Source organism: Austrofundulus limnaeus, unplaced genomic scaffold, assembly GCF_001266775.1.
Source record: "Austrofundulus limnaeus strain Quisiro unplaced genomic scaffold, Austrofundulus_limnaeus-1.0 Scaffold26, whole genome shotgun sequence".
Taxonomy (NCBI): domain Eukaryota; kingdom Metazoa; phylum Chordata; class Actinopteri; order Cyprinodontiformes; family Rivulidae; genus Austrofundulus; species Austrofundulus limnaeus.
Window position 1 is genome coordinate 1,871,870 of NW_013952428.1, and position 24,189 is coordinate 1,896,058.

At 39.5% G+C, this 24,189-nt stretch overlaps 4 protein-coding genes across 4 annotated transcripts; 3 read left to right on the forward strand and 1 right to left on the reverse strand.

Moving 5' to 3' along the window:
- Nucleotides 1-1,485: 1,485 nt before the first annotated feature.
- Nucleotides 1,486-4,588, forward strand: tubb1 (tubulin, beta 1 class VI). The gene is made up of 4 exons (XM_014004762.1): nucleotides 1,486-1,800; nucleotides 2,293-2,401; nucleotides 2,523-2,633; nucleotides 3,418-4,588. The coding sequence occupies exons 1-4, from the start codon at nucleotides 1,744-1,746 to the stop codon at nucleotides 4,560-4,562; spliced, it is 1,422 nt and encodes a 473-aa protein (XP_013860216.1). The 5' UTR covers nucleotides 1,486-1,743; the 3' UTR covers nucleotides 4,563-4,588.
- Nucleotides 4,589-7,663: 3,075 nt separating this feature from the next.
- Nucleotides 7,664-13,019, forward strand: prelid3b (PRELI domain containing 3). The gene is made up of 6 exons (XM_014004765.1): nucleotides 7,664-7,813; nucleotides 8,510-8,678; nucleotides 10,098-10,187; nucleotides 10,716-10,786; nucleotides 10,874-10,976; nucleotides 11,767-13,019. Exons 1-6 carry the CDS (start codon nucleotides 7,782-7,784, stop codon nucleotides 11,881-11,883), a joined length of 582 nt encoding a protein of 193 aa, XP_013860219.1. The 5' UTR covers nucleotides 7,664-7,781; the 3' UTR covers nucleotides 11,884-13,019.
- A 671-nt stretch (nucleotides 13,020-13,690) lies between these two features.
- On the forward strand, nucleotides 13,691-17,898 carry aurka (aurora kinase A). The gene is made up of 9 exons (XM_014004767.1): nucleotides 13,691-14,003; nucleotides 14,260-14,325; nucleotides 14,661-14,994; nucleotides 15,069-15,105; nucleotides 15,195-15,386; nucleotides 15,806-15,944; nucleotides 16,035-16,183; nucleotides 16,907-17,081; nucleotides 17,166-17,898. The coding sequence occupies exons 2-9, from the start codon at nucleotides 14,263-14,265 to the stop codon at nucleotides 17,346-17,348; spliced, it is 1,272 nt and encodes a 423-aa protein (XP_013860221.1). The 5' UTR covers nucleotides 13,691-14,003; nucleotides 14,260-14,262; the 3' UTR covers nucleotides 17,349-17,898.
- Nucleotides 17,899-19,506: 1,608 nt separating this feature from the next.
- Nucleotides 19,507-23,869, reverse strand: slc32a1 (solute carrier family 32 member 1). The gene is made up of 2 exons (XM_014004768.1): nucleotides 22,755-23,869; nucleotides 19,507-21,862 (listed from the first exon to the last, which is right to left on the reverse strand). The coding sequence occupies exons 1-2, from the start codon at nucleotides 23,151-23,153 to the stop codon at nucleotides 20,675-20,677; spliced, it is 1,587 nt and encodes a 528-aa protein (XP_013860222.1). The 5' UTR covers nucleotides 23,154-23,869; the 3' UTR covers nucleotides 19,507-20,674.
- Between the last annotated feature and the right edge of the window lie 320 nt (nucleotides 23,870-24,189).

Here is a 24,189-nt window from a genome sequence, read left to right on the forward strand (position 1 = left end):
ATATATATCTTAAGTGTATTAATATGTTTGTGAACAAAAACGAACATACTAATTGCGGCGAAATTGTGAGAAATTGACAAATTCAAATTGAGGTTTTCAGAAGCTACGTGCTTTTATTTTGAAGTGCAGATCAGCGTGCTTCTAATTTCCGCCTTGCCGCTACTTGACACATACGGATAAAGAAGTATCGGGTCACGTGACTGCCCGGAGCGTCATGAAGAGAAGAAGGAGAGCGGCGCCCTCTTTCAAGCAAAATGATTAACAACTTTAAAGACTCCTAATCAATGATTTTTTAAAAAACTTATTGATGAGATGATCAGGAAGTATCCACACAGAGAGGGAAAATACCATCAAATATAATTTATAACAGAAACGCAAACAGTAAAATGCCTAAATATTAGTACAACTATAGTGGGTAAAAGTAAAATATTTTATGCTTCACAAATATTGTTAAACATTATTTAGTAGAGATAAATTATATACATAATTAATTAAAAAAGTATTTTCTGTTCAGTGTTGGCTAATCTGAGTTAGACTTTAAATCATGACAATATTGTTTTACAAAAATCTTAATGGACGCTAAAGGAAAACCGTCATCTCTTGCTTCTCCATCCTTTTTGTCTTGAGTCAAAAAAGGGCCCTAATTATAGGATCATGGGCCTATATGAACCTAAATCACTTTAAACATCACAATGATCCAAACAGCTCACGTCTCACACAAATCTGACCTAATTTCACAGGATTTTTTAAGACATTTCAGATTTTAAAGATGACCCCGATCGATTATATGGAGGACCGAAACTGACATAAAAAAAAAATACCAGGATTTTTGACCAATGACTTTATTCCTACCGCAGCTGCATTTATCCTCTAGGTGGCAGCATCCCATAAAATCTGATCATCTTTACACTTTGGATGCAACTTAAACTTTAGTTGGAGAAATAGAAAATTTGATTTTTCTGACCTTTCTGTGGATTTCAGTGTTTTTTTAATGTATTAGGATTTTTTGATTCAGAGGCTCATCTTTATGGAGGACCAAAATTGACACAATTAAAATTAAAAGCACTTAAAATGCACCAAAGCAGGATCCGTGTGCAGGATGATTGTGCATCCTGCACATGGATCCTTCATAGATGCCTGTTGCATCATTTCCATGTTCTTCACTTATTACTTCCCAAAACTAAAGAAAAAAAATCATCGCTGCCTCAGTTTAGTGATGGGAACTGAGCAGTTCAGTTCAGTGCACTATGTCACATCAGTTAATTCAAAAGATTTGTGTCTTTTTATGTACATGGTTTTTTTTTAATTTATTTATTTTTTTTACATTTTTCTGTTCTGCATGTACAATCGATCTGTACATGGATGGACGCTGCTCCTTCCTGTCTTTTGAGCAATAGTAGAGGAGCTGACCGAAGAAGAGCAGCCCACCCACCTTATTTGAATAATGATGCAGACATGCATTATGTAAACTAAAAACAGGAGACAAAATGTAAAAACAACACATGGAAACATAAAAACTTGTGGGTGGAAAAAATAAAAAGAAAAAGAAATGAAGAGGAAAAAAATTAGACTGGACGATGAATCTGCACAAGCTCAGAATTATAGGTTGTTTGCATGTTTTAAAATGGGGTGTCTCCCTTACCTCAATGATGACATCATTACCGGCCCCATATATAAGACTGGTGAGAGCCCGGAGGACTATCTCAGACCCTCAGCTGTTCTCTGGACTGCAGCCTGATCATCATGCGTGAAATTGTTCACCTGCAAATTGGACAATGTGGCAACCAGATTGGCTCAAAGGTAATAAAACCGATTCATTCTAAATAATAAAACTTCTTAAATCATTAAGCTTCATTAAAAATTTTATTTTGGAAAATAAAATGTTAATTGACACATCTATTAGAATAAAAACTATTGTCAAAATCTATTTTAAGACACTTTAGCCTCACAAATAAACTGCTTATGTTTTTTTTTATTATTGAGATGCAGAAATGTTTTTGTTTTCTTTGTCGTTCATTTTGAGTGACACGGGGTGTTTGCTGTCATGCATTCAGGAAAAAGATAAGAACCGAAGCAAGACTGGCATGGGTGGGACATTTGTTATCGTTGCTAACACAAAAACAAGAAAAAGGAACACGCAAGATGATAAAGCTTAGCCGGACTTATAACCAGTTAGATTTTATGTGCAACTTTTACTTCAGCTGTAATTTCTAGTCAATACAGGATCACGAAATTCAAACTGTGACTAAATAATTTGTGTTGATTTTGCACTGGTGATGTTTTTCTCTTTAGTTTTGGGAAGTAATAAGTGAAGAACATGGAATTGATGCAACAGGCATCTATGAAGGAGACAGCAACCTTCAACTGGAGAGGATCAACGTCTACTTCAGAGAGGCGCATGGTAACAGATGAGTTTTATTTGCAAGTTCATCATTTCTAACTGTGAGATACAGATGTGCTGTTTGCCTTTCTTCTTTTTTTACTCAAAGTAAAGATGGGTTTGATTTTGAACTTGTTTGTAGGTGGTAAATATGTCCCCAGGGCCCTGCTGGTGGACCTGGAGCCAGGCACTATGGACAGTGTTAGAGGAAGCCGCATCGGTGCCCTTTTCAGACCAGACAATTTCATCCACGGTATGATCAATAAGTAGGGGTGTAAGAAAATATCGATACACTGAAATATCGCGATATTTCATTTCCCGATACTGTATCGATATTCTAAAGCCCTGTATCGATTTTTTTATTAAGGTTTAAAATGTCAACTTTCCTGCCAGCCGTTCATTTTTATGTTGTAGTTCAGCCTCTGACCACTAGTTGGCAGCAGTGAGCCAGCCATTTGGCAAGAGGTAGAGGCTGTTGTTAAGTGTTGGGTGACCATATTGTAAATTAATATTAAAAACTAAAAGCTGCAAAAAATATATTTTCAAACTATTTATTGTCAAATTTAGTCTAATAATTGAAAACATGGATGAAATAAGAAATATGAAACAAATAAAATAAAATACATACAAAGCAGAACACAGCTAAATGTATCAAAAGTATGTCTATGTAATATTAGAATTTTCTGAGACAATGAATTTTGGTTTTTCCTTTTTTTTTCCCCTGTAAGAGGTTTTTATTTAATAGAATTTTTGGACAAAAAATCGCAATATATCGCGATATATCGCCTTGCTTATAGTATCGCAATATATCGGGATATATCGTATTGTGACACCTCTGTCATGATATGTATCGTATCGCCAAATTCTTGCCAATACACAGCCCTATCAATAAGTTTAAAAAAAAGAAACAGTACATTCATGTGTTGGTTAACCTTAACGAGTCCCAGTCTTTTCATTTGTGACAAATGTTAAAAATGTAAAGATTTTATCAAGAATCGGTGTAATGTGGTTAAATAATGTAACTTTTGGTGTCACAGGAAACTCCGGAGCTGGAAACAACTGGGCAAAGGGACACTACACAGAAGGAGCTGAGCTGGTTGAACAGGTTATTGACAGGGTGAGAAATGAGAGCGAAAGCTGCGATTGCCTCCAAGGCTTCCAGATGGTTCACTCGCTGGGGGGCGGCACAGGCTCCGGCATGGGCACCCTCATCATCAATAAGATCCGGGAGGAGTACCCCGATCGGATCATGAACACCTTCAGCATTATGCCATCCCCGAAAGTCTCTGACACGGTGGTGGAGCCCTACAACGCCACGCTGTCGGTCCACCAGCTCCTGGAGAACACAGACGAGACCTTCTGCATTGACAACGAGGCCCTGTACGACATCTGTTTCCGCACATTGAAGCTGACCACACCCACTTACAGGGATCTCAACCACTTGGTCTCCCTGACAATGAGCGGGGTCACGACCTCTCTGAGATTCCCGGGACAGCTCAACGCCGACTTGAGGAAGCTGGCTGTTAACATGGTGCCCTTTCCTCGTCTCCACTTCTTCATGCCGGGCTTCGCCCCGCTGACAGCGCGGGGCAGCCAACAGTACAGAGCTCTGACCGTGCCTGAACTCACCCAGCAGATGTTTGATGCCCGCAACATGATGACGGCATGCGACCCACGGCGAGGTCGATACCTCACTGTTGCTGGGATCTTTCGCGGGAAGATGTCCACTAAAGAGGTAGATGAGCAGATGCTTGCAATCCAGCTGAAAAACAGCAACTACTTTGTCGACTGGATCCCCCATAACGTCAAAGTCGCAGTTTGTGACATCCCCCCAAGAGGCCTGAGGATGGCTTCCACATTTATCGGCAACAACACGGCCATTCAGGAGATATTCCGTCGAGTGGGTGAGCAGTTCTCTGTGATGTTCAGACGGAAGGCCTTCCTCCACTGGTATACAGGGGAAGGGATGGATGAAATGGAGTTCACCGAGGCAGAGCATAACCTCAACGACCTGGTGTCAGAGTACCAACAGTACCAAGACGCCACCGCCGACCTCGATTGGGAGATAGAAGAGGAAGAAGAGGAAGGACCCTCACCCTCAACAAGAAAAGTTGAAACTCGGACGGAAGTCAATTTGGAAACTGTGGTAGAAACAAGCAAAGAAACTGTAGAGGATAAATGAACACCGAGTAAAGCTTGGCACAGACACTTTGGGTCAAGAATTCAGACAAACTACTGTATTTATTTATGTATAATAGTAGAAATTTAACCCTAAAAAAATCAACCATAAAGTAGTATTATACACGGGTTATTGATAATTAGATTTTTTATGCCTTTTAAGCTCAAAAAATGATGCTTGTACTCGTGATATTATACATGAATAAATACGGTAAGTCTGTTTATAATTTTACTTGTTTAACTTGTACTTTATGCTTAGTGCTTTTAATTGGATATAACATCATCCTGAACTGCATTTTTGGGGGCTTTAAATGTTTAGGCAAATGTTTTAATGAGTATTTAAAGTTTGAGTCAATAGTTGACCAAAAGTGTTTACTGGAACAATGTGGCCTGTCCCATCCTAGTCAGGGATAAATCTCTGCCTCAAGTGGAAGAGTTCCAGTACCTGGGGTCTTGTTCAAGAGTGATGGGTAGTATAAATGTTCAAAAAATGGAAATGTGACAACCAGGAGGGTGTGGGTATGACTGTTTGGGTAGAAATGTGTACAAATCACTTTGGTTTGACTGTGCAGACTCTTCCACAGTCTTGAGTCATTGTGCAGCACACCTCTTTTGCAGTTGTTGCTTTATCCACCTTTACCACGGGGAGGCTCAGACTGTCTGGGTCTAAAGATGAGTCTTGTATAACTGGTCTTTAAAAGTTTCAATATGTAACACCAGTTTTGTGAATATGTGCAAAGCTGAAAATGCACCCATTACATATTGAACAGTAATCACTTTTACTGAAAATGCCACAGCAAACAAAGTGCAGAAGATCTTGGAGTGTCCAAATGTTAATAAAGAAAGGAAAACCCCAAACATTATTGATAAGGCTGACACAACAAACCAAGATATTTACAATAGCCCGTAATAGTTATAATTTTGTTTCAGTGGTACTACAAGTCGCTCACTCACCGGTTTTGGGGTTTGAGTCAAATGAATTGTACATTTTATTAGAGGTGCCTATCAAACTATTTTACAGTAAACAACATAATGGGCACATTCGATCCAGAATCATAAATATAAATTTATATATGGTCGTACATGACTACTTTTTATTGTGCTAAATTTGTTCAGATACAAGCTGTAGCTTCCTTATAATACTTATACCTATAAAACTATTAATAAACGTTTGTCAGTGAATGCATTTTTTAATTTCATTAACTGTTTTATATTATTGTGTTTAGAGATATTGGAGATATTCAAACAAAAATTTGGACTTTATCACAACACTTTATACATTATATGATTTACATCTGCAATAATGCTTTATTTTATTCTTATGTTTTATTTGCTTAAATATTATTTTTGTATTGGAGATTTGATGAATATGTTTTAATGTTTATATTTACTTTTTAGCTGTTCTATATAGTTCACTGCTTTTAAAAAAACAATGTTTCCTTTTTTGTGTGACAGTGGCTAAAATATAAAATATGCTACAAATAAAACAATATTCATTAAACCCTTAAAGAGAATTGTTTCCCTTACATCCAGTATCATTAGTTCAAATGAAGCAAACTGCTGTGTTGGAAGTCCTCTGATAGCACTTTAATGCTGATACTGTTCAAGGCTGTCACACAGTTTCCTCCCACTTGCACAAGTCTGCAGCACTAAGATTACACAGAGTTTGGACAGAACTCGTCTTAGATAAGAGCACATGACATAAAAATGCCCCAAGTGCACTGGACCCATTCACTGGAAATGTAGGTAATGGTGACAACAGGCACATTGCTTCATCAAAGGCCATTTCAGGTTCAGGTTGCAAAATTAAAATGACGCAATAATAGAATACACTCTTTGTCCTGTGTTCCCTTTTAGTGGTAATTAACAATTTCATAATATTAATAAACTATTTAAAATGAACCATTATGCTAACTAACAACTGAAATGATTACATTATTCTTCTGACACTATTAATCCTTATAGGCTCAACATTAGTAAAAATATCAGATTTAGAGCTATTATTATGTTGGCTAATGTCAATCAGTAAGGGGCCATTTTAAATCGGATTTTCTGGAAATAATAATGAGCTTTAAATAGGAATCCAGTGATCACATTTTGAAATTTTTATTTAAATCTTCCCAGTGATTCAGGAGGTACTGTGCTAACAAATAGACAAAGTTGACACCAACAGGTAATGCCAAAAAATTGGAGCAAAAACATTGAAAAATGTGTGGTATCAGCGAATGCGCTGGGAATGACTCTCAGCTACTAACACAGCAAATCTTAGGTGTAAAACTGGCTGAGCTATAGGCATTTTTGTGTCCGCTATTGTAGCTTAGCTGTGGTAGCCATCTTGAACGATGTTGACTCCAAAAGTCAATCAGTTGTAGTACATCCAATGATTACTTTCTGAAAGATTCATTAAAATCTGTCCAACGGTTCATGAGATACTCTGCTAATTCTACCGAAAAATGAACACGCACTTGCATATGACATGATCACCTCTTGGCTTCAGAGGTGAGCAATAAAAGGAGGGCTTGATACTTTCTGGCCTTTGCTGTTTGGCAGTCATTAAAATGTGGTAATGAATAATTCTTGACTGAAGATTGCATTATGCCTGGTGATTTATTTAAGCTTAGCCAATTAAATTAACAAAAAGTATATGTAATGAATTCTTATTATTATTATTATTATTATTATTATTATTATTATTATTATTATTATTATTATTATTATTATTATTATTATTATTATTTACTTTTCTGTCGTGTCAATTAGAAATTCATATAGGATTTAGAAATGTTTTTAAAAACCATCAGGACAATTTCTTAGCTTCATTTAAAAAAGTCTTGAATAAGTGACTTGATCCTGTTTCATCAGCTGACAATATTCTGTAACTGAGCTGTCATTGACCTGATTTGTGTAACTTCCAAAGTTAAATGCACATGAAACTGAAAATAAAATCTGTATCACAAAGTGACACACACTACCTGTAGTTACAAAATAATGGTGGTGATTTTTTTAAATGTTTATATGTAAAATATTACAGATTTAGCCTTTTTTTTATGGCCTCTGTGGATTCACGTGACGTCGTCAGCGGAAGTGCATCACTCACTCACGTGACTGTCGGAATGAGGGGGAGGAGATTGAATGGGATCTAGTAATATCTGTCAGAGAGAGTCACTTCTTTTCTTCTTACCGGCCGGCTTCCCCACGTCTCATCTGTCTCCCACATTTAATCATGAAGATCTGGACCTCAGAATACATATTTAAGTAAGTAAACCGCTTATTCCTCTCATCGGTGTCTTTTTATTCTGGTTGCGTGTTTAGCCCTGCTTTAAGTCGTTATGTAAGGCTGCACATGGCGTTTCACTGTAGCAGGATTTCACTACTAGCTGTATGCTAGTAGCAGTCGGAGCTAGAGACGAATGGTTGCCTTTTATTTATAACTTCACACGTAGACGCTTTGAATTATCCTAAAAAAGACAAAAATACAGAATAAAAAAAACCCCACTGACCGAGTGCCGAGTTCTCTTTAAATTGCGTAACCGACTGGTCTCGGACAGCCCTTGGCTCTCACCTTTACCCTACATTCCGTAAAAACTGTGACGTCATTAAACCGCGACGGTGACGCTTTCACTCGTGGTAACCTTTCAACACAGCCGCAAAGAAAACACTGAAAACACCGGGAGACGGAGTTGTTTTACTTGTTAAAAAAAGTGAAACGGTTTCCACGCATTAGTTAAAACCTTTTTTTTGTTACTGGATAATTTGGTAAAGCTATAAGCACTAGTAAATTGATTAGTTTACGTGTTGAATAGCATAAACAAAACGTTTTTTTTTTAACTAATAAACTATAAATTGCAGTGGGTGAGTAAAAGAAGAAAAAAAAAGAACAGTTTCAACTAACATGTAGGACGTGATTTGTTAGATCTAATTTGGGTTATTTTTGTGGCCTTGTTTTTACAGCCATCCTTGGGAAATGGTAACTAAGGCTGCTATGCAGAAGTATCCCAATCCAATGAACCCCAGCGTGGTCGGAGTGGATGTCCTGGACAGAAACATCGACCAACAGGGACGCCTCCACAGTAAAAGACTGCTCAGCACAGAGTGGGGTCTGCCATCCATAGTGAAATCTGTAAGTGTTCAAATGAATTCAAACGTAGACTCTTTTCACTCTTGTGGTTTGAAAACGTTGCTTTAAAAGCCGGACAATCAAACGCACCACGAGAACCCAGAAATAGCCGTTGTGAGGTTCAGGTTTTTCTGTCCTTCACGTGAAGGATATTTCTGTCCCATTAGAGTAGCCGAGCCGTTTGCTGACTGGAGCTCAGCTGAGTTCATGGCTGTGTGCCACGGCTCATGCTGTACAGGACATGGTGGTCCCATATCTGTCACTGCTCAGATGTCATCCGTGACACCGTGTGATGCAACGCTCCGCCTGTGCGTGTCCGCTCGGTCAGCAGAGCAATGTCAAAGACCTTTGGACTTGTGAACTCGTCTGTTACTGACTTTTTGTCCCCTTTAACGTGTTGTGGGGGACAACACGTTGCCTTTTGTCTTACCTCAGCATTTACCAATCATTTGTTTAAAGTCTTGCTTAGAAATGGGATGAGTTGTTAACACTCACCTGAAGACTTTGTGACTTTCGTTAAAATTCAAGGACAGTCGGTGACAAACTGTTCCGGTGATTTCGGTCACCTCAGAGGAAATTACTTCGGAAAGTCAGTGTTTATGTATAAACTAGAGTTTTCCTGTTTAGTAAGTCCATCTCTCACACGCAGATCTGAAGTGTGCTTGAAAAGAAAAGCCTCATTGAAACTTTGAGTTGACAAACCCAGGTATCATTTTACTGGTAGAGCTACATTTTTTTCCCCACGCAAGGTCTGTGCTAGTGCTTTTTGTGTGTGTGTTTTGTTTTTTTCTATACCTAAGCAGGCGTTTAGAAAAATACAGCTCAAATACCATCTTTTTGTGGAAATGTATTTAAAGGGGACATCCCTTTAATTTTATTTCCACAAAAAGATGGTTGAGTGTAAGACTATAGGCATTTCTCAATGTTTAATTTGTATTTCTTTTTTATTAACAATGACTGTTAAGTATGTACTTTTTCAAGGGGACATATCATGCAAAATCCACCTTTTAGCCATTAAATACGTTTTGTTGTGGGTCTCTAGGAGTGCAGAAAAGTTGAATTTATTCTCCTCCAGTGCCGCAAATATATCTTTATATTCTTTTTAGTCATTTTTTATTGCATTATCTGAACCATTGCTATTAGGATTTAAAAGGATTATGTCTCCTTTTTAACTGAGTAGCAATTAATTGAAATCACAGCACTTTTTATTTTTTAATAATAAGTTCTCCCTTTTTTATGTTTGTTAAAATCAGTACGTGCTTTTAAAACGTGTATTCTGTATTCTGAATGAGTTTAATTCTTTGTTAAGTTAAATTTTAAAAAAACTTTATTGATTCCAGAGGGAAATTAGTTCATCAAATCATATCTGTTAGTAAAAGCATACGTAGACTGTTGGTAAAGAGTCTCTTTTTCTTTCTTCAGCTCATTGGAAACACACGAACACACACGTATATTCAAGAGCACTCAGTTGTGGATCCCAAGGAGAAAACCTTTGAGCTAAAATCTACAAATGTGAGTACAATATAGTTTAAAAGTCTCTAAATGCTGATGGGGGGGGGTAGGGGGGAATCACTTTGTGGATTTATATAAACAGAAGACAGCTAAGTAAAAAATATCACAATTCTGTTTGATGTGCTGCTAAAACACAGATGTACATTATTTACAAGCAGAGCTAAAGTTTCTGTGAACTGCTGCTTTCTTTTTTTTAAAACCTAATTGTTTTTATGAACCTTATTCAAAAGTAGGTTTTGTTTTGAATGTGCCAAACCTTAAATGGTCACACCCAGTTCAGCTACAACTGGTTTTCTGTGACTTCCATCTGACTGCACTATGAGCTCAGGTTGTGTAAAAAAAAAAAAAGCACGTTGCGCTCAGAATGAAATCCTGCTTGTTGCACAGGTGAAGTAAAGTCTCAAGAATGCTTGTTCACCTGTTCTGCTGTTAGACTCGTCTGACTGCAATGACTTGGCATTTGGATTCAACCTAACCTCTAACCAGTAATAATTAAAATAATTGTTTTTCATTTCATTCATTCTACAGATCACTTTCACAAACATGGTGTCCGTGGATGAGAAGTTAACATACAAACCTCACCCTGAGCATCCAGAGAAGTATGTTCCTGCCTCATGTGACTCTCACAAATCTTGTTTTTTAAAGCTCAAGGTTTTTACTTTTATTCAAATCATCGTCTCTTCTAGGACAATACTGACTCAAGAAGCCATCATCTATGTGAAAGGCGTCAGTCTCAGCAGTTACCTGGAAGGTGTTATGGCCAACACCATCTCCACTAATGCTGGAAAGGTAAAACATTACCTTTACATTACAACACAGTAAAGACATTTTTTTATTTACAGGTAATTTACTTTTCAGCAAGAAAAACACATAATTGTTTACAGTTGTTTAAAATGGGTGGGGGTCCTGCTGTTACAGAAAGGAGAAAATAAGGGATATTTATGCCAAATTGAAGCTTGTTTCCAACACACAGGATGCATTTTTACAGCATTTAGAGACAACATAATGATGAACTTCCTGTCAAAACTTTCCTCACATTTCGAGTGATGTCATAATTAAATCCTAATGCTTAACTCTGGGACCAAACTACTTGTTTGTGTCAAAGAAACACAAAGAAACAAACAAAAAAAAAAAATCCTGGATTAGTTTCCCTAAATTTGTTCTGTGTAAATGTGAAGACTATAAATAGGTTAACCCTAAATTAAAACACTAAATAAAGGTTAAGTTTAAGTTCTTTGATTAAATTTTAACTAAATAAATAAAATTTTAAGTGCTGCTCTTTGTTCAGTTATAAAATGGGATGTTTTTCTCCGGCTAGAAGAAGTGTTAAACTTCCCTCTGTGCCCAAATATGGCATTTCTCTTAGTTTTAATTCAAGGTTCATGTTTTTGGTTTTATGGTTTTGTTTTATTTGCATTTGGGGTTTGTGAAGTTGACCTTCAAGTGCAAGTTTTCTGAATGTGTATCACAAAACTGGCACAGTTTTTGACTCAAATAGACCCTTTTGTCATTGTCGTCTTGTTTGCCTTTTTTATGCAATCTGTTTGCTTGAATAACATTTGGTTTTGCTCTCGAACAGGGCAGAGAAGCCATGGAGTGGGTAATCAGACGGCTGAATACAGAAATTGAGGAGCTGGCAGCCACAGCACGCGGGACCATGTGCACTCCGATCGCTGCGGCAGCCACTGAGAAATGACACCTACCTCTTTTTGTCAACAGACTCTTAGATGTACTCATCGGTGCAAGCAGCCTCCCTTTATGGTGCTGCTGAGGTGCTCTAGTTGTCCTATATTATTTAAGGGTGCGGATGTGTGCGTTACTGTCTACATTAGATGGACTGCAGCATAAAGGAGTTCTGATGAATGCTTTCAGGCCAGCACTACGAGGATGAGAGACTCGGGCTAAAGACTGGGCAGCACCCTCAGAGACAAGTTTAAACACCACCTACCACTCGTGTCTTTGGAATGAAAGGAGTACAACGAGGGCACTGGTTGAACCAGAAACAAGAACAAGTGCCAAAGCAGATACAGTTTTTTGCACACACCTTTGCCAGATGGGCTTTTTTCTTTTTCTTCAAAATCTTGCTATAGACTCCAGAATGTCAGCGAGTTTCCGTCTGGTGAACGGGAGTGTAAAGAGCTAGGATGTTAGAAATCGGCTCGTCAAGATGAGGTTCAAATGCAAATCACATCAAACCTAAATATAAGACGTTTGGATTAAATTCCTACAATATCTTCATGAACATGAGAATTAAAAAAAATACAAAGTTTCACAGTTATCTCTATTTGCTTTTAAGAGAACCAGCTCAGTTATTTCTTGTGGGACCGAATAAAAACTAAATGTTCAGCAGGTGACAAATGAAAACCTGACTCTGAAATGTATTCTTGTGTTTTTGTTAAGGTATTGTTGTCGATGAAGGGATCAATTTTTCTTTGCCTTATTTATATTTAATGGGAAGACTTTCTCAAATGCTTTTAGTTGCATGTTGAACAAGAGCAGTTTTTCCATCTAGACAGTTTATTTTGAGGATTAACACATGTTGCAGAAGCTGTACTCCATATAAATGGTGGAATGGTTATATTGTTCACTTGATAATGTCTTCTACCATAAAGTAGCTGTACAACTTTTTTAAATGTATGGTTTTTTTAAACTGTAATATAAGTATTTATTTAGGAAAACAGTTTAAAAAGTGTTTTTTGTCAGATTCTATCTATAAAAAAAAGGTTGTAATCCATGTAGGTTTGATTGAGCGCATGTGGAAAAAGCCTCCCCGAGTGAATGCATAATGTTGCAATGCAATAAAACTGAAATATTGATAAATCTACATGAAAACTTGATATCCTGTGATTTTTGTCGAAGCAGTACTCCGATCGGATTTTTAAGGGTTATAGTTATGAGTGTTCAGATCAAATTTTACAAAATGTAAAAGAACTATTAAAATACTAACCCCAAAATAAAATCTAAATGAATAAAACATTTTCTGCACATTCAATAAAAGTAACATCTAATGCATGCAAATCATATTAATTTTAATAAAACAGCCCAAATATTGTATCATGTCCTTATGTACTGGATACCAACGTGTTATTGTTTTGCATGATTTGTTGGGAGCAAAGTATTTGTATTATTTAACTGTACTTTTATATTAGTAAACATTTTCCCCACCCTTTCTACATGGTAGCCTTAGTTTGCTTCAAAGATACATACAGATGACAATAGTTCCGGTGTAGTGCACTTTGTATTAATAATTAAAATGTAGTTATTACGATTTAAATGTGTATTTTCTGCGTAATAAAAACCTTTAGCCTTTTCTTGAGCTGTTACAAAAATATTTAAAGGCCTCTACTGCCCTCTAGCGAATAGGAGGGTTTCCCTGACGTCACCCTATTTCCGCTCTTCGTTTGTTGAATCAGCCAATAGAAAGCAAGTTAGCGCATCTCTTCAGCCAATCGGAACCCAGGATTTATTTAAAGGTTTTGAACAGAGGGTCATTTGAAATTAAACAGGCTGTAGAGTGTTGAAGGCAGTGTTATTCGGTCAGATTTATTGGCCAAACTAATCCGTATAATTTTTTTAAATTATTTTTTTTACAACTCGGACGATTTCCACAGCTTGGTTAGAAAACAACCCGTATGGTATTGTTCCTGTGTTGTTTTTGTAGCTTACTTCGAACATTAGCTTCTTCTTTTTTCAGCTAGTCGATGTAGCTGCTAACAAGCGCTCGGGTAGAAACTTACCTGCTGAAGTGGCGCTTTAGTTTTGAGCAGAGATCAACAGGCAGTGGTTGTTTCGGTCATCGTTCAAAACTACTTTTGGGTAAGTCTTTTTACCTTTTTAATTGCCAATTACCTGCTAGCATGAAATGTCGTTTTGCTGAGTTAGCTGCTAGGCTAACACAGCTCCTTGTCCGCAAACGTTAGCTGAACTCTTGTGGGTAAATGTTTAAGTGTAAACTTTTGCAAACATATAAACATGCAGTCAAAACTACAGCCTGTAATTGCTTTTGTGGATTATTTTCTTTTTTTAAATCATTAGCATTGGAGTTTTAATCCCTCTTCCTTTTTTTGCTCAGGCTATGGACTCCGCTTCCACGTTCAGGGTGGCAAAGATCACGAAACCTCAAAGGCCTGAAATGAAGGTAATGTTCCATATCTTATTAGGTTTTTTAAATTATATATGCCATTTAATTTTTGTACTTGTATTGAACACGTTAAACAGGTTTAACTTTAACAAATACAAACATTTCTTATCATTTGGACTTTCAAATAAGTTTAGGCACTTAAAATAAACATTCTACTTGTGAAGAAAAGATTTATTTAAACTGTAAAACTGATATTTTTGATTATTCAGATTGCATCTAAAGGCAAATTTGTTCCTCATAGTTAATAGCATTGTATTATTCTTTCTTAACTTTATGTAAAACTGCTTCAATTCAAAGATGTCTTAATATTTGTTCGTTTCTTTTAATTGCAGTCCAGCGATGATGGGCCAAAGCGTGTTCTTGTGTCGCAGCCAGTTCAGAAAGCTGGAGTCACACCGACTCAGCCCCAGCGGATCCTTGGTCTGTCAAATGGTCCGCAGCGTGTTCAGCGGCCTGTCAGCCACCAGAAACCATTATCTCACGTCTCTGCTGTTAAGTCAAAACACCCCGATGACCAGAATGTAAACCCGGCTTCTCTGAAAGCAAATCCTGCGCCTCGGCCAAAGCCTGTAACCCAGCAAAATCAGCCAAAGACACAAGTGCCCAGTGCCAACCCAGGAATAACCAAGCCACCGTCAGAATCTGCAAAGCTGGAAAAGCCACAGAGTACGTTTTTAAATTAACAACAAAGTAAGCATTGGTTTTTAGGTGCTGAACTAGTTCTCTGTTTTGTTTCTTAGATAATCCTGCCAAGAATGATCGGATCTCTTTATCAAAGTAAGTCAGCTGCACATTGTAAATTATACTTTATTATGATGTGACGGACTAGATTAAGGTTGTACCTGTACACCGCTGTGCTCACGCAGGAAGCCGTGGAGCCTGGAAGATTTTGACATCGGCCGTCCTTTGGGAAAGGGGAAGTTTGGCAACGTCTACTTGGCAAGAGAGCGCCAGACTAAATTCATCTTGGCCCTGAAGGTGCTCTTCAAGAACCAGCTGGAGAAGGCCGGGGTGGAGCACCAGCTGAGGAGAGAAGTGGAGATTCAGTCTCATCTCAGGTAGTTTGTGATCAGTTGATTCTTTCAAAGTGGCTTTCTCTTTGCCATAAAGCTTAGATTGGTAAAGAATTTGGTAGATTTATGCGACTGTGTTCTATCCATTTGTGACAATGGCTTTAACAGAACTGTTTTTATATTAGAAAGGCCATGGTTAATTTATGATGGCAATAATAGCATATAACATCCAATAGGGTGAATACATTTTATATGCACTGTACCTGCTTATTATAGAGTCTTCAAATGTTTGTTTTGATGCATATAAAGCACAAAACATATCTGTGACAGTCCAGGGTCTTTTTTGACTGGGATGTTTCAATATAGGTGGTTTTTTTTTTTCTATTAACCATCCAAGAAGGCTGATTTTTATATTAGACATGTCAGCATAATTTCTAAAGTGCATCTTCATTTGTTTCCTACAGGCATCCTAACATCCTGCGTCTGTATGGATACTTCCACGATACTTCTCGTGTGTATCTCATCCTTGAGTTTGCACCCAAAGGAGAGCTGTTCAGCGAGCTGCAGCGATGTGGAAGTTTCTCCGAAGACAGAAGTGCGACAGTGAGTGACGAGCGAGCCACTAGTTTAAAGGTTTCTCTACTTTACGTATGGTCAGAATTAATTTTTTGATCCTCTATTTGTCTCTATTAGTACATCATGGAGCTGGCAGATGCCCTTCACTATTGCCACACCAAGAATGTGATCCACAGAGACATCAAACCGGAGAACCTGCTTCTGGGAGCCAACGGGGAGCTGAAGATTGCAGATTTTGGTTGGTCTGTTCACACCCCTTCTTCCAGGTACACACCTCCCCTTTTTTGTTCATTTATTTTTGACTGCAGTACTGATGAGGTTGAAGAATGCTTTCATGTTTTATTTACAGCGTGCACACATTCCTTCCTGTTAAGACTCCTAACAAAGTCAAAAATAAAAAATAAGTAGGTCCTCTGGATGGTTTCTTCTTTAGTGAAACGTTTCATCTCTCGTCCAAGAGACTTCTTCAGTCTGAGGAGTTTCAGGTGAACTCAGCCTTATAAGCACTGCCTCCACATGGACAAACAGGTTAGTCACATGCAAAAGAGGGCCATCGCCTAACAATAGGCTTGATTAGCTCTATTTAGTCACATGCAAAAGAGGGCCATCGCCTAACAATATGCTTGATTCACGCTCTTGTTCATAGAGGGTCATGTGCCCCAGGGGCACATAACCCTCTAGGAACAATAGAGGTCATTCTTCATAGGTCTTATATGAACAATAGAGCTAATCAAGCCTATTGTTAGACGATGGCCCTCTTTTGCATGTGACTAACCTGTTTGTCCACCATGTGGAGGCAGTGCTTATAAGGCTGAGTTCACCTGAAACTCATCAGACTGAAGAAGTCTTTTGGAGGAGAGACGAAATGTTTCACCAAAGAAGAACCCATCCAGAGGACCTACTTATTTTTTCTTTTTGATCTTTTTTTCTACCTGGATTACTGAGATGCATCAGGACACTCCTAACAAAGTGCGGTATTTCTCGTGCAGGAGGTCCACTCTGTGCGGAACACTTGACTACTTGCCTCCAGAGATGATTGAGGGCAGGACTCATGATGAGAAGGTTGATCTGTGGAGTCTGGGGGTCCTCTGCTACGAGTTCCTGGTTGGAAAACCCCCGTTTGAAGCAAAGACTAACGATGAGACCTACCGTAGGATTTCAAAGGTATAAATTTCAGCTAGGATTGGAGAAGTCTGGGTGGATTCTGTCTTAGTTTAAATTGACAAACTTTTTTTTTTTCCCCTCCAGGTGGAGTACACATACCCTCCACAAACTAACATCAGTGCTGGAGCTAAAGACTTGGTAGCCAGGCTTCTGAAACACAATCCCATGCAGAGACTTCCCATCCAGGGAGTCCTGTCCCACCCCTGGGTGCTGGAGTATTCAAACAAGAAGCCTACAACACGGAGTAATCCGGACACAAATCAGTGATGGCTCTCCAAACACATTTCTGTACAGGCTGGAGTACTCCGACAAAACACCAACAGTTCAATGTTTTGAAGTCCAAACAGCACTTGTTTTGAAAACAGAATGACCCCCCCCCCCCCCTTCTAATTTTTAATATTTTTTTTATTGCAAAAACTTGAGTCACTTTGTCATCTTTATCAATGTTTCTTCTTATCCATGGCATGCTTTTGCCTGTAAATATTTCACTGTTTTTAGATAATTATGAACATTTATTGAGTTTTTGTGAAATGTTATTATTACTTGAAATGGGGAAATAATTCTTATTGAAAAATGTTGCGTTGGAAAGAACCACAAAGTGTTTCAGTGAGAAATGTATATTTTTTTTCTTCTTTGCATTTCGATCTTGTCTGAACCATTTGGTAAATTAGACTTTGCACTGAAGATACTGATTTTTATTATTTTGTTTTTGTGAAGTGCACAACAGAGGGCGCCATTAAACCACACAACTGGGAATTTGTTCAGTTTTTAATTGGCTATGTGACTTTTCTAATACAATAAAATGTTAGATTTGAAATATGTGGTGAGTATTTTGGTGGTGTAGAATCCTGTTATTTATTCTAGTTCTTTTGTAGTTTTTTTTAAATAATACATTATTATTACCTGTATATGGAAATTTATTTGATCCTGTTTTAAAGCCAATATTAGCTGACGTGCTGTCATCTAAATGTGTGGGCTCAACAAATTTTTTTATTCTTTTAACAGACTTAAGAAAAATACATACCATATTCTGAAGAGGTGATCCAAGTCTGCATAAAGCTACAATTTATTTTTGAATTGGAAAAATACATTTTAAAAAGCAAATTATGACCATCTATCACAGATTAAACTAATTTCTAACACATTTAACATATCCTGTGGACCAGAAAAGTCAAAGGGTTGCACAAAGACCAGTGAGTTCCTCTTGTCACCATGTTTCTCATAAAATAATGTTTATTTGTAGGTAATTCATTTCACAAGCTCTGTAATATTAGCTAATGTCGAGTGCATTTTCTGCAAATATAGGCATGTGACATTTTTGAGTTAGGTTTGTGTTGAGACTGAATAAAAGTGGACCCATTTTGGATCTGCTTTTCCTGCAGACATTTTTCCTCTTTATACTCCGTTTGCTCATAACATACTAAAATATTGCTACGATATGGACAGAAAACCACTTAAATAATCAACAAACTAACTCCTAAATTATAAGTTTGCCAACAATGACAATATAGTGAAATAAAGCTCGTCTCCGCTAAAATGTGTGTTGTCCTCTAGAGGGCGCTCAAGGATCATTTATCAGTGGACCGTCATGTTTTGCTGCCCTGCTGTGTTAGAGAATTATAAGAATTTCTATTTTTGAATGTTTTTATGACATAAATAGAAACAAAAGTCTTCTACGTGTTTGTGTTTTAACTATCAACCTTATACAGTTCGTTTTTCACCTGGTTGTTTGATTAAAAATGTACTTAATTTGATTTTATTTCATGTCTTTGACTAAAACCAGATCATTAAAGCGGTTTTTTTTCTTTGAGATTCCAGCTGCTTTTGCAACGTCATCATCTGAATCTGTTTTCCAGATGAAGAACATTACATTAAAAAAAATAAAACCATACATTTCTTTTTTTGTCTCCCTCACAAACACATTTATTCATTTAATAATTAACCTGATTCTGAGCTGTCTGAAACATTTGCTGTATTTTATTTAAATTTTTTTTACATGATCAGATGATGATGTCAGTTGGACATGGGCTAAATTGCTCGCACAGATGATGCCTTCACGGGCTGTAGGAAATCAGCAGTGTGGATGAACAGGCCGAGCAGGCCTGATGCCTGGAGCAGAAAATCTGTCCAAAAGCTTATTTTAAGGCAGCAAAAACTGAGCTGCTGGAAACACAGCTGCTCTGAATTTATCAACAGATGCTTTTGTTCTTGGATAAAAATAGATAAATAAAAATTTGCAACTGAATTCTAATAGAGAAACAATTCTATTTTTCTGGTTTATGTCACGAATTCGCTTGAATTGAGCTTAATTTCGTTTGAAAAAAACGTGACTGCAACTATCCCATATTTTTCTGTCATTTATTCAAGAGAAAAAAAATTCATCTTCCCCCAATTTTTTTGTTCATTCACATAAAACCACACACACTTTTTTACAATATAATTTCACTTGTTTCTTTATTCGTCAATATTTATTTCACAATATATGATCACCACTTTGAGATATACATTCCATCTTTTTGAAACCACAACAACACACTACACATACGGTTTTATAACATTTCCACAGGACCCATTGGATTGCACAGAATGAAAAATGTCTGTATGCGCATTTTCCTCTTTGATAATCTCACTTTTTTATTTTCAGACATCGGATTTTGCAAGACAGGAGTCTTTAAATGTAATCTCAGAAACAGGCCACGTGGATCTAAATGCATTTTCATGAAATTCAGTGTGCAGATTTTCATGTCTGAGCCCCCATTAGGGCAGATATTGGGCTGTGGTGAGGGTCTCTGGGCGGGAGGTGATGTTTGTTATTGCCTAATGAAAAGCTCAGTAACATCAATGAGAGAAAGTGTGTTGGGGGGGGGGGGGGGGCAGGAGAGGCCTGAAACCATCAAAAGAAACTAACTTTAGAGAGTTTTTTTTTATTTCCCAGTGTGTCAGAAATATCATACATTCAATGCATAGTTTGTAGCTGCTGTTTCAAACTCATATTTTGCATTGCAAGTAATTAAATTGGGTAGAATTCTTCAAACTTATACATTTTTATTAGTCTATATTTTTCTTTCTGGTTATTATTGCCATTTAATAAGTATTTAGTTTCTCTGTGGGCTCCCTCCATGGTTTTAACACCACACAGACACACACAAAAGTGACATTTCCCACTTTCAAATAAAACGTTTTATCATCTTAAATCACAAACTCGTGCATTCCATGAAGCTTCGTGAGGGGAAGCACCACAAGAGCGACGAAAAGGCAAAAATAATAATAATAATAACCCTCTACATTTTGCAATTTTGTTCATACTGGAAACTCCACTAGAAACTGTTTATTTTGTTGGTAAATATACAAGTAACATCTGCAGTGCTTTGTGGAGAGATTCCCTCACTGCCATCCGTTTTATTCGCGCGTGTGTGTGAGACGATGCAAGTGGTGCGTGAGTGCGTAAATGTCCATTCTGTGCGCTTTTACGCATGGATTAAGCAGAAAGGGTGGGGAGGAATCGTATGTTTTGTGTTGTTGTTTTTTATTTTTTTTCTTCACTAAATGGAGATTTGCAGTTAAACATCTAGCTCCAGCGATGGCTCTCGCATCTACTCTTCTATGTTGTATTTAAAAGCCTCTATGAGCCCCTCCAGTGAGTGGATAAAACCGGATATGCTGCATATACCTCCTATTACAAAGATGGAGACGTCGAAGAAAACCTGGTGCCACTGCAGCTTTCTCCATAGAAGCTTGAGGTGGAAGATGCTGGGAAGCAGAAAGCAGAGGCCGGCGCCCGTCAGGCTGCCGGTGAGGCCCATGAGCAGGGCGAAGTGCGGCACGTAGATCGCCATGAGCAAGGTGAACACAACAAGGCTACAGCGGAGGGTCAGTCCCCAGGATTTAAGGCGCCCGTCGCCCCCATAGCAGTCCGGGAAGAACGCGCGCCCCCCGTCCTGGAAAAAGGTTTTCTCCAGCACCTCGACGGCAGCGAAAAACGGCAGCGGGTAGGACAGCAAGGCTTTGGCCACCAGGAAGATGTTGACGACGGCTCGGATCGTTGGGGGCAGGTTGTCCGTGATGACCTCCTTGGTTTCGTCAGCCCACGTCAGGTAGGCCACCAGGGCGAACAGGCCCTTGAGGATGCAGGCAGCGATGTGAGTCCATTTCATCATGCAGTGGAACTCGCTCGGCTTCTGCATGTTCCCCTCCAGGGACGGCAGGAAGATCTGCGAGGTGTAGCTGAACACGATAATCCCAATGGAGATGGGGAACTTCTTGACATCGATGTAGAACTTGACCTTGTCCCAGGCCCAGTCTCGCGCCCTGGAGAGGCAGTACGCGATCACCAGGACGTTGATGACGAAGTGCGCCAGCGTGCACAGCAGGCTGAACTTGGAGACGGCTTTCAGGTTCTTGAGGAAGGCGCAGGGCAGCAGGGCGGCGGTGGCGATGATGGCCCACGACTTCTGCGAGATGGGCATGTTGGGGAAGCTGTTGTACATCAGGTTCCCGCTCACCACCACGTACAGGATGCACGTCATCACCAGCTCTATGATCTGGGCTACATTCACGACGTGGCCGCCCAAAGCCGGGAACCTGGGCGCGCAGCAGGCGTTCGCAATGTCCACATAGGAGTCCCTGACGCGGACGAGCTGCCCGTCCTCGTCCTCCTCGTACAGGCAGGCGATGAGGATTTTGCCCGTGTAGCAGCACACCACGGCCGCGAAAATGATGAGAAAGAGTCCGAGATATCCTCCGTGCAGGATGGCGTAGGGCAAACCCAGAACAAACATCCCCTAGGAAGGCAAACATGGTAAAGGTTATGGTTATAAACATTCATAAATGCTTAAAAAAGAATCAACAACACGTGTTTATCATAGTTAATGTGGCGCCTCTCCAAGCATCTCTGGTTTTTCATGTTGCGGGTTTTCCACTTCGCTCTGAGCGCATCCACCCGCCTTTTGACGTCACCATCACGAGCTGGAGGAGACACACTCTGACGTCACGATGACTGCCGTGACCGCAGCCCTGATAAGGCATATAAAAAGGGAGTGTGCGCGCGTGGAGGCATTTTTGTCGCATAGCCCCCCTACACTCAGACAAACAGCAGCGCTCATCCATCTGTGCGTAATTCCGTCTCCAAACCTAAAGACTTTGAGAAAATAATACAAATTCTTGTGTAAAAGAAATGTAATCTACAGCTTAACCAATTTCCCTACACACTTTAAAGGCCATAACTGCTGTTATTTAAGGTATTCTGGGGGGCTTTAAAATAATAAAAGTCGTTTAAATTAAATTTGGCCTTTAAAAAAAACTCAATCCTTTTCCATTACGCAGAATAAAAGCGCTATCATGGACATGGATCAATGACACTGGACAAAGAATGTGTGTTGACGGGAGGGGAGGGGTTAAGACATCATTTACCTATTTTTTCAGCAGATTTGAACGCTTGATCACTGCTTTGACTCATAAATTTAATGTTAAAACTCTTCAACTTATTGTTTAAATTAACTACTACAAATAATTGTGATTTTTTTTTGGTTCAACCATGAATATTCAAATGAGCCCCTCAAACGGGCGCAGGTGTAGATTTATCTCAGATTTCACGCAGCAGCTCCAGTCGGTCAGAACCGAGTCCCCGGAGGCGCCCTGTCCCCTGCTCATCCCCCCAAAACCGCGCGTCTTTACCTGGATTGCGTTCGTGACGTTCCAGCCCGCCTCCCACGCGGTGATTTTTGGTCTCACTTCAGACAACTCGTTGGTCGAACCCCCGTCCTTTGAGGCGGAGGGCGGTGGACCGGTACCGTCCCTCTGATAATGGCTGTCCCCCTCCAGCGCGTCGCCGTCTCCGCCGCTCCCCTCTCCTCCGCCGATCTCGTCGGATGTCAGAATGTCCATCTGCATGCCCTGTCGGTGGTCGTAATCCAGGTCGTCGCAGGAGGCGAAACCCAACGCCTCCTCGTCGGTGGCGGCCTGAAAGCCCATCCTGGCGAACATCCCGCTCACCTTAGCCTGGGATTTGTTGGACACAGCCGTGGCTGCGTTGGACAGTTTATTAGAGAGCTTGCCTTTGATTAACGTCGCCATTTTTTTGCTCCTCTTGTCGATTCCAAACTGCTGATTGAATTAAGAGCTCTGTCTTCTAAACCCGGTTAAAACGAGGCGATTTCGGATCGCAGGTCCTGGCTCTCTGCATGAGATAAAAGCCACAGCAGGGGAGGCGGGAAGATAGCGCAAAGTTTTGGATGAAGACGCCGACAATTTTTTTTTCAGTTGCTATCTCCACTTCTTGTTCTGTGCGCGGCTGATGCTCCTGATTCTCCCCAGGTTCATGTCACCTTCAGACGTCGCCGCTCCGTTTCTGCATCTTGGCACTGCGCTCTGATGCTGGACGTAGCGCACCTTTTTTTTTCCTGCTTTTTTTTCCGCCGGCGGATCGGCGCTGTGCGTAAAAGCTTTACGCACGGCACGACCCAAAAAAATAAAAAAAGAGACAAAAATGGAGGGTGATCCACAGGTTCTTTGTCTGAAATAATTATTTTATGGTTGTAAGAAGGCACGCAGCTTTCCCTGGAGTTTCTTGTTGGTGTCCAGGTGCCTTTACTGATGCCAATGCGGTACCGTGGAGCCCGGGGGGGTTAGGCGGGGAGGAGACACGTGTCCTGGTCTGCCTGCCAATGCAAAGCACGTCTCCAAGCCTCCCAGTGCCCCAACCGGGAGGAAACGGGGAGAGATTTGCTGCATTTCTAGGGGAGGCGCTTGAAGTCCCCCCCACCACCGCCTCCCCCCTCAACCCATAATCTATAACACCTCATCCTAACATCCAATGACATTCCGGGGGGCCTCGGATCTTGCATAACTTCAGGGGTATAAATGGAGGCTAAAATGTGAAGAAACCCCAAACTCTTTGGACCAGATTATATAAGAGGGAAATCTTCGATCCCAAATATTTTAACAAAATGTTTATCAAATGCCAGGAAATTCCTCAAAAGAGAACGAGGAGCGCAGTTATGTTCTCCCCCAAATTCCTCGGAGGACCATCCGTGGATCGATTTTAATAACCGCGCCGGCGATCAGGAAAACTATTTTTGTGCGTTTTGTTTTTGGTAAAAGATGCGACTGA